A 9,102-nucleotide genomic window follows, 5' to 3' on the forward strand; every position below is an offset into this window, starting at 1 on the left:
AAAATGACTCAAACCCTCATTTTTGAAATATTTAAGTTCTGCCCAGATGTCCTTAATCGCGATCGCGGAAAATGCTTCACGATCGCGAAGCAAAACTATGCTGCCCAACAAATTAACCTTACGCGATCACATAAATATCCAAGCGAACGCGATGAATAACCATCACAGAACTACACGATCGCAAACACTTCTTCGCGTTCGCGAATAACAACCACGCAGAACCCAGTTGCCTCACTTCCTCTTCGCGAACGCAGCTTAGCCCACGGGTTCGCGATGCACTGCTTCCTCCAGCTTACGCGATCGCAGTCCAAGACTTGCGATCGCATAGAACAAAACCTCCACTACCCAAAAATAGCCTACGCGACCGCATACAAGGAAACCAGACAGGGACACCAGAAAACTTCAGCCATTTCTCCAAATCAAATTCCATTCCGATAACGATCCGAAATCTACCCGAGGCACCCGGAACCTCAACCAAATATACCAACAAGTCCTAAAATACGATACTAACTTAGTCGAGGCCTCAAATCACATCAAACAACATCAAAAATACGAATCGCACCTCAATTCAAGCCTAATAAAAACTAGAAAATTCCAACTTCTACAATCGATGACAAAACCTATCAAATTAAGTCCGATTGACCTCAAATTTTGCACACAAGTCATAAATGACACAACGGTCCTACTCCAACTCCCGAAACCAAAATCCGAGTCTGGTAAGCACAAAGTCAACTCTTGGTCAAACTTCTCAATTTCCAACTTTCGCCATTACAAGCCTAAATCAACTACGGACCTCCAAATCACTATTCGGACACACTCCTAAATCCGAAATCACCCAACGGAGCTATCGGAACCATCAAAACTCCATTCCGAAGCTTTTTACACATAAATCAACATCCGGTCAACCTTTTCAACTTAAGCTTTCAACATTGAGACTAAGTGTCTCAACTCATCCTGAAACATCCCCGGATCGGAACCAACTACCCCGGTAAGTCACATAATGACAATTGAGCTTAAAATAAGAAATAAATGGGGGAACGGGACTACAACAATCAAAACGACCGGTTAGATCGTTACACTTATGATTTGTGTTTCTATAATACTATTAAATATTTTAAATAAAAAAGGAGACATATAAGAGAGAATCGGAAGGGGACTTCAAGAATTTATAAAATCATATAGAATTTGAAAAGTTAAGCTTGGGAATATAAAAATATAAAAAGAAGAGAAGATCAAATATGAAAATTTTAAATATTGACTTTGAAAGGTTTTTGAGAAATACACGGTAATTGATTTTTCCCAATAACAGACCTATAAAAGTCCTTTTAAACTAGAGAGTAGAGATTATAATTCATGAACCTAAAAACTCTTTTATAAAAATCTTAAAATTTAGATAAATACATGTATAGGAACTTTAAACAACGAACCTCGGGAAGCTGAATTTTTTTTAGCATGAACCATAACCGAGGGAAGTTTTACTGTCGATTAGTTTCATCAGATGCTTTAGTATTGGTATTCAACTTGAAAATAAAAACAAAAGATTCCAATCAAAACAGTTCAAAAAGCACTGCTTCCTCTCTCCTTTTATCAAATGGCTTCCCTAAACTTAACCAAAAATCACCGTGATGATACCCTTGAAGAATCTGACAAAGACTGGACACTTCCTTCTCATTCCAACAATAGAAAGAAACGGACAACGGAAAAGTCAGCAAAGAAGGGCGCTAATGTGGATGCAAAGAGCTTTCAAAGGTTATGGAGCGAGGAAGACGAACTAGTTATCCTCGAAAGAATGATCGAGTATGAATCCAAAAAGAATGCCAGCCCCGCAGCAAATTATGATGTTTTTTATACTTTTATCAAGGACAAATTGCAAGCCGAAGTGAACATAACTCAACTGAAAGAAAAAATTAGGAGAATTAAAAGAAAATATATGAATAATATTGGCAAAAGGAGCGTTGCGAAGCCTCACGAGGAGAAGTTGTTCGAACTCTCACAAACAATTTGGGGTGATAACATAGTTGACAAAGAAAAGAGAGCAGCCAAGGTTGATGACGATCTGCCGAAAGCTGGTAAACTGATTGTTGCAAAAGAAAAAAACAGTTTGTGTGGTGGTAGTTCAGGTTCGAGTTTGGTTTTACACGGAGGGAGTGCAGCTGATTTAGAAGATTGGTTTAGAAGGAACCCGGGGTTGATTAGCAAAGAACAAAGACATGAAGTATTGAAGAAATCGCATTCCGTGAAGATTGCTAAGGCTGAACACCAATTGAATGAGATAACCCTGATGGAGGAACAAGTGAACTTGATGACTGATGCTGTGAAAGCTTCTCAGGAATGATGGCCAGATATTTCTCCTACTTGTTTGGGTTTTTCAATTTTTGTTTTCTTTTGTCTTTTTTTTTCTGCTATTGGGTTTCTTGTGCTGCTCTATCGGGTTCTAAGAGCATTGGTTGTCAATGATGAGGTGATTATAGGCATAAATACCTTAAACCATTAATCTACTGTCTTCTTTTATTTTCCCCTTTTTGCTTCTGTATTGTGGAAAAGTGACAGAGGAATCTAGTGCCACAAGTTTAGCAGATTGGCTGTCTGAGTTGCCTGCGAAAAATTAGTTCATTTACTGAATTGCAGAGAGAAATGTTCAGAAAAAACTTCCCTCTTCTCCTCATTGTTGATTTAACTAACAAGTTCAACTTCACCTGATAGCATGAAATTTAACTTTATATCATATGAATATATGTGATGGTTTTTACAAATAGGTTCGAAGTGATATACAACACTTTGCTCTATTCAAAAAGAATAATAAGCAGAACATATGAAAATAGAAAGAGGTAATGATAAATGGGATTTCATTTAATCTATAATCAAATTCACTTGGACATATAATACAGCTGAAAGTTTTTTGACTAATACAGAATGGGATATAATATATGAAGTTGCTTAGCGGTTTTGGGCTAGTCTAGTTTCTTCTAGTTCCATTGTTATTTTGTCTAGTTTCTTTAACTGCAAGAAATAAAAATAAAAATAAAAATAAATCAACTATCGTTTCTCCACCTGTCAAATCAGCCGGTCCCAAGCTCGGATTAAGGAGGAGGGAAGGTGCCAAGTGTGCAATTCGCCTATCTGCTCTTTTGTAATCAATAGAAATGATTTCTGGAGCTGACTTTCGGTGTTTCTCCTTATTTGTCTTGAGCAATTTAGATGGAGCATGTGCTCCGTAAATCTGTCACTGTTGTTTTTCTTAATCTTTATGTCATGTCACGTCATATCTGATCACGGTTAATGTGCTTATTAGGAATAACGTGGGATGAAATATCTCAGGGTTAGGGCTTGTATTGGCGAGTTGATTGAGAAGTTTGGTGATCTCGCTTATCATGCAATTGGTATTTAGAAATTGTGATTACAACTTATTATTCGGCTTCTTCAGTGAGAAGAATTCACTCAGTCTAACATTTGCTGCGATTTAGTGATGATCCACCTTCATACAGGAAATATTATTTCATTATTGTTGTCTATAAATTCGTTCCGACTCAATATTCAACTAAAGGTTTGTTTTCTACATAGCTGATGACCATATATCCTCAAAAAGCAGCTGATACATACTCTCTTAAATCTGGTGTTATAACTTTGCTGTGTGACCATGCATCACAGCCTGAATTATGGTATGAGAAATATTTTCAATTCGACAATATGCTTTTTTGAACCAAAAGCTCAAACTTGATAAAACAAGCAGGTTCAAAAGAGGATGTAGATTTAGCTATCAATAATGTTCTGTACGTTCTTTTCCAAACATCTAAAGCCTCATCAGAGACACCAAACAGACCTATTGAAGAGAACATTTGACGGGATCGATCTCAGAAAGAGGAGTGGCTGTATAAGAGTAAATTCGGCTTCATCATATCTTCATTATCATCCTCCTAGATCATAGTCATCATGAGAACCTTCACTCTACGTTCCCTCATCACCAGCTTCGTCTGCAGCCTCAAGATCCTCTTCATCAGCCTCCTCATCGTAATCTTCATTGTCCTTTACTACCTCATTGCCACTTCCGCCTGCAGCCTCAAGATCCTCTTCATCAGCTTCATCGGCCTCCTCATTGCCATCATCTTCACTGTCGTTCACTATCTTATCACCACCTTTGTCTGCCTCATGAAAATCTTTTTCTTCATCAGCTTCATTAAAATAATTTAGAGGGTTCGGCCATAGCTCATCCTTGATTATCGCAGCAACTTCATTATACTTCTGATCGACTTCGCTACTGAACCACCTAAAGAAGCCTTCCTCAGCATGGGGAACAACTCCATTTCCTTCTTTCCATTGTACTGTGGAAGCAGTAACTTTTGTAGGTCGTCCATCTTCAAGGAAGGTATAAGTCTTCGACAGCATTGTATTTTCAAAAAAGGGATTTGGACTGAAGTAGAAGGTGATGGTATAACCCGATTTAAAATCTTCAGTGTCTTCCACTTCGATAGAACATAAAAACTCGAAAATCTTATGGTCCTCTTCTGTACTTACAAGTTCAGAAAGAATAGGATGTCTCAGGAATGCCGTCAACCAGAAGTCAGGAATACTTTTAATAATATGATTTCGCTTCTCATACACTGGCTTGCGGATCTGACTCAACTTTTGTGCTATTTTCAACACTTCATCCCTTGCTTCTTCATTAATCTTCTCGAGCTTGTCTTGTATATCTTGCAATTTTTCAATGCACGGAACCAACTGCTTACCATCAAAATTGTTGTTTTCCTCATCTTCTGCTTTCTCTGCCATTTTCTGCTTCTTATTTCCTTTTTCTTCTCCCGTCTGATCCACAAAGCAAACCAGTAAGTCTTGTAACTTAATTTGTATTATTATGACATACAAAACTTGAAGGTTACCTTAATCAAATTAAAATGCTCATCCCTAATAAGTTGCACATGCTCCATCTTCACATCCCAAATCTTCTTCAATACTTCATATTCTTCCTCTTCAGAAACATACTCCTAAAAAACAAGTTCAATTAGTGCATATAAAGATAATACAAGTCATCCAACAGAAGAAAAAGATCAAAGTGTTGTTATAACTAATCAGCACAATCATACAAAAGAGAATGGTTCACTTTCAAAGTTTCCATGATACATTGTAATATTTCACATACTGATAAACACATAATTATTATAATGTGATAACATTCCTCTGACTTAAAGAAAGGACCATTCGATCGTACCTTCTTCAAAGCCTTGAGAATAAGCAATATGTAATCTTTGCGGATATGCAAGCTCTTCAATAGTAGTTCAAACTGCAGAAGAGCCACCTCTTTATTAACCCCTAGCAGTTGCACCATAGTTTTGATCACGAAATTCACTTCTTCTGCCATGTTCATCATGACAGATTCCCAATCCAACACGTTATAGCTAATGTTATCTAGTGATGTTGTTAACAGATATTGATGCTCCCCGCAAACTCCCCGCCCATCTTTCTCTTTGTTATCCCCAACACACTCCGCTAATTCTTCAATAACCCTTCTTTTCTTGTTTTTGTTTTGCTTCTTTTTGTTTTTCTCAAAGCGTTTCTTAGTAGCCAGTTCCGGAACTCTTCCTTTCCACTTATACCCGTGTGATGTTTTTCATTATTTGAGCTCAACCGGCCTCCTTCATATGCCTCCATTTTTGTGTTAGAGAAAGATATATTCAACGAAACAAATTAAAGGAGAAAATCAGCCGAATATTTGCTCACCTGTACGGATGGGAAGAAAACGAATGCAATTGTTTAATATATGATCTTTGCATATGACAGATGCGCACCCCTGAATCCTTCTTTGACGTGTTTTGTCATGTTCCCTCTTATGGTTCGAATCAAGTTGGACATTTATTTATATATGATTAAGAAAAGAATGCTAATCGAAAAGAAACAAACTCATGATCAATGCATGCCCCCTACTACATTCGAGTAGTACACTTGGTACTCAATGTGTTGGTCCAACGTGTTTTAAATTTCCGAAGATGAAGTATTAGAAATTTAATGGAATCGTCTGTATATTACAGGCGACGTTACCAAATCTTCAGCGCAAAAGATGTTTGACTAAGACTAAGTGCACACAATCACCACCACCTTCTCTGCTACCGGCATTGATCACAACATCCTCAAACTGGAGACCTCATCTCTCCTTTCTATAACATGTAATAACTTCTTACAAACTAAAACAAACAAGCAATTCATAAACACACACACACACACAAAAAAAAAAAAAAGGAGACGAAGCACCACTAACGCAACAATAAGAAAACAGAAACCGCGCATAACAACTAATTTAGAAAAAGTAAGCACCTTGCATAACCGTTAAAGCAAACCTTTTATCCCATCTTAATTCCTAGAGAACTCTTTAAATTTTATTAGTGACTTAATTCAAAGTTTCAAACCATACCAATATCAGAGATCCTATGCAGATGGAATTCTTGTCAAGGGATTGCATGCAGTGACTATCTAGAGGACTTGCTATAGAGTATTGAGAAAAAAATAATTAATAAGCATGAAAAGTGCAATAATGTAAAAAATTCAGCATTATAATACAACGTACTGCCAAACATTTTGTAATCGTATTAACAAAGTAATTCAGACATTCTTTTACAAGATAAATACCTAAGAAATGGGAAAGAAGAATGATCCACAAACAACAATGCTTAAATTACCTATCCTTTGAAATGTCCTCAGATTATAGATAGATGACGTCCTATTGCACACTAATTTATTAATAAGCTTCTCATTTTTGTCAAACTCAGAACTTGGTTTGTATTTTCACTCCTCCGCGTTCTATTATAAAACATCAGATGAACCTCGTAACCAGAAATTGAAAGAAAACTTTTGGGGTTCTATAGTAGAGTTCAAGAAATGGTGGCAAATAATTGTAGTAGAGACTTTTGTTTTCTCTAGTTATATTAATAGGGGTACATGAACCGTTATTTATTCAAAGAGATAAGCTTTTTCCTTTTGTTTCCTCTGTCTGCGTGATCAAGTAATTAGTTGTTCAATATAAATTGGGTGTAATTGAGATTTTAAAATAAAATTCTCATTAGATAATTTGTCATTCAAATATTTTTTTAATATTTAGCACTTTGTTGAGTTTAGAAAGGAGAGACGGTTGGCATCTCCCCGGACAAGGACGGGAACGGTCTTCAGACTATGCCTGTTATCAGACACATCCGGTTAAGGCTACTCACCTCGGTGGATTTTACCCAATCTTTTTAAAAAAATAAAAATAACATTCACAATTTTTAGAAACTTGAATTATTTATTTTTATTTTTATTTGATATCTTAAATAAAATAATAATAATAGTAATAATAATATATTAAAAAATTATAATATAAAAAGGATACGTGTAACACGCGTACCCTAAAATTAGTACTTTAAAAAAGGAAGACTCTTGCTCTTCCATTTCTTCCTTCTACATTGTGAGTCCTTCCGTTATAGATTGTCTTATTTTCCTACTTCTCTCCTTTCCTTTTTGTTCTTATTGCGTATGCAATATTAGTACCTTGTAGCTTCCGAGTTTGTTTATTTTTACTATTACAACAAAGTACAGATTGTAATCATAGATCTATAATTTTCCTGGATAATTTAGTTATTTAATAATTTCTCTGTCCTTCTTTTCCCTTGTATAAGTTTTTTTTTCCAATTATGGGATAGTTTGTGATTTTAGATCTTTAAGTAATTTTTGAACACGTGCGTTGCACGTGAATCCTATGCTAATCAGTAAAAATATTTTAAAATAGTATAAACAATATTAAAATATGTATATAATGAGTTACGTAAAATTTAAAGGAAAACATGTAAGCTCAACCTAATAAATAGTGATCCTAGACAATCAGTATTTATTATAATTGCAAAGCACGAATCTAGAAACTGCTTTTAAATAAATTATCTTTCATTCTCATGTTTGTGAAAGTTAAATTCTAGGGAGAAATCTTTCTTTATTAGTATTTTTTTTCTAATTCGATTAAATGGATACTATTTATAATTATATTACTTATATTTTAAAATACACATGTATAGTAATATAAGCAAGATCTCTTTTACTTCACAAAAAATAAGTTAAACGTGTAACGACCCGATCGGTCATTTTGAGTATTACAGCCCCGTTTCTCCATTTACTGAATATTTTATGCTCAATTGTGATTATGTAATTTGTCGGGGAAGTTTCGGAATGAACTGGGACACTTAGTTCCAAGACTTAAAGCTTAAGTTGAAATAGTTGATCGGATATTGACTTATGTGTAAACGACCTCGGAATAGAGTTTTAATGATTCCAATAGCTCTGTATGATAATTTTGGACTTAGGAGTGTGTCCGAATAATTATTTTGAAGTCCGTAGTTGATTTTGGCTTGAAATGGCAGAAATTGGAAATGGAAGGTTTGGAAGTTTGACAGAGAGTTGACTTTATTGATATCGGGGTCAGAATCTAGTTCTGAAAATTTTCACATGTCTGTTATGTCATTTATGACTTGTGTGCAAAATTGGAGGTCAATCGGACGTGATTTGATACGTTTCGGCATCGTTTATAGAAGTTGGAATTCCTTAGTTTTCATTAGGCTTGAATTAGGGTACGATTTGTGTTTTTGATGTTGTTTGATGTGATTTGAGGGATCGATTAAGTTCGTATCGTATTTTAGGACTTGTTGGTATAATTGGTTAAGGTCCCGGGGGCCTCGAGTGGAGTTCGGATGGTTAACGGATCGTAATTGGAGTTTGAAGGATTGATGAAGCACCAGGTTTGATGCAATCGCATCTGCGAGGGTTTTGATCGCAAGTGCGACGCCGTATATGCACACCAGCCATCGTAGAAGAGACCAGGAGTTAAACTAGGCAGTGCTCGCAGGTGCGACGAGCTTGCCCACACTTGCGAGGTCGCAGGTGCAAAGTATTGAACGCAGAAGCGGAAATGGGAAAGGAGTTAGCTCCGCAGAAGCAGCAGTGTGCTCGCAGATGCGTGTCCGCAGGCGTGAAGTCTATCACAGGAGAAAATGGTTTGGTTGCACCTGCGAAGCCGTAGGTGCGGGTAAGTTGTCGCAGGTGCGGAAAGCCCGGGTAGTGTTTAAATTCGAGGGTTTCCGGTATTTTCTTCAATTC

The 9,102-nt window shown here is 36.3% G+C and overlaps 2 protein-coding genes and 1 non-coding gene across 3 annotated transcripts; 2 read left to right on the forward strand and 1 right to left on the reverse strand.

The window, feature by feature from the left end:
• The first annotated feature begins 1,419 nt into the window (after window positions 1–1,419).
• Window positions 1,420–2,615, forward strand: LOC142180244 (putative transcription factor At1g61730). Its single transcript, XM_075251189.1, has one exon. The coding sequence runs from the start codon at window positions 1,592–1,594 to the stop codon at window positions 2,333–2,335; it is 744 nt and encodes a 247-aa protein (XP_075107290.1). The 5' UTR covers window positions 1,420–1,591; the 3' UTR covers window positions 2,336–2,615.
• Window positions 2,616–3,749: 1,134 nt separating this feature from the next.
• On the reverse strand, window positions 3,750–5,342 carry LOC107792720 (NAP1-related protein 2-like). The gene is made up of 3 exons (XM_016614955.2): window positions 5,204–5,342; window positions 4,875–4,979; window positions 3,750–4,800 (listed from the first exon to the last, which is right to left on the reverse strand). Exons 1-3 carry the CDS (start codon window positions 5,318–5,320, stop codon window positions 3,946–3,948), a joined length of 1,077 nt encoding a protein of 358 aa, XP_016470441.2. The 5' UTR covers window positions 5,321–5,342; the 3' UTR covers window positions 3,750–3,945.
• Window positions 5,343–7,091: 1,749 nt separating this feature from the next.
• Window positions 7,092–7,219, forward strand: LOC142180503 (U6atac minor spliceosomal RNA). The gene has a single exon (XR_012709126.1). It is a non-coding gene; the product is annotated as a U6atac minor spliceosomal RNA (small nuclear RNA).
• The last annotated feature ends 1,883 nt before the right edge of the window (window positions 7,220–9,102 follow it).

This window comes from Nicotiana tabacum, chromosome 4, assembly GCF_000715075.1.
Source record: "Nicotiana tabacum cultivar K326 chromosome 4, ASM71507v2, whole genome shotgun sequence".
NCBI classification, from domain to species: Eukaryota; Viridiplantae; Streptophyta; class Magnoliopsida; order Solanales; family Solanaceae; genus Nicotiana; species Nicotiana tabacum.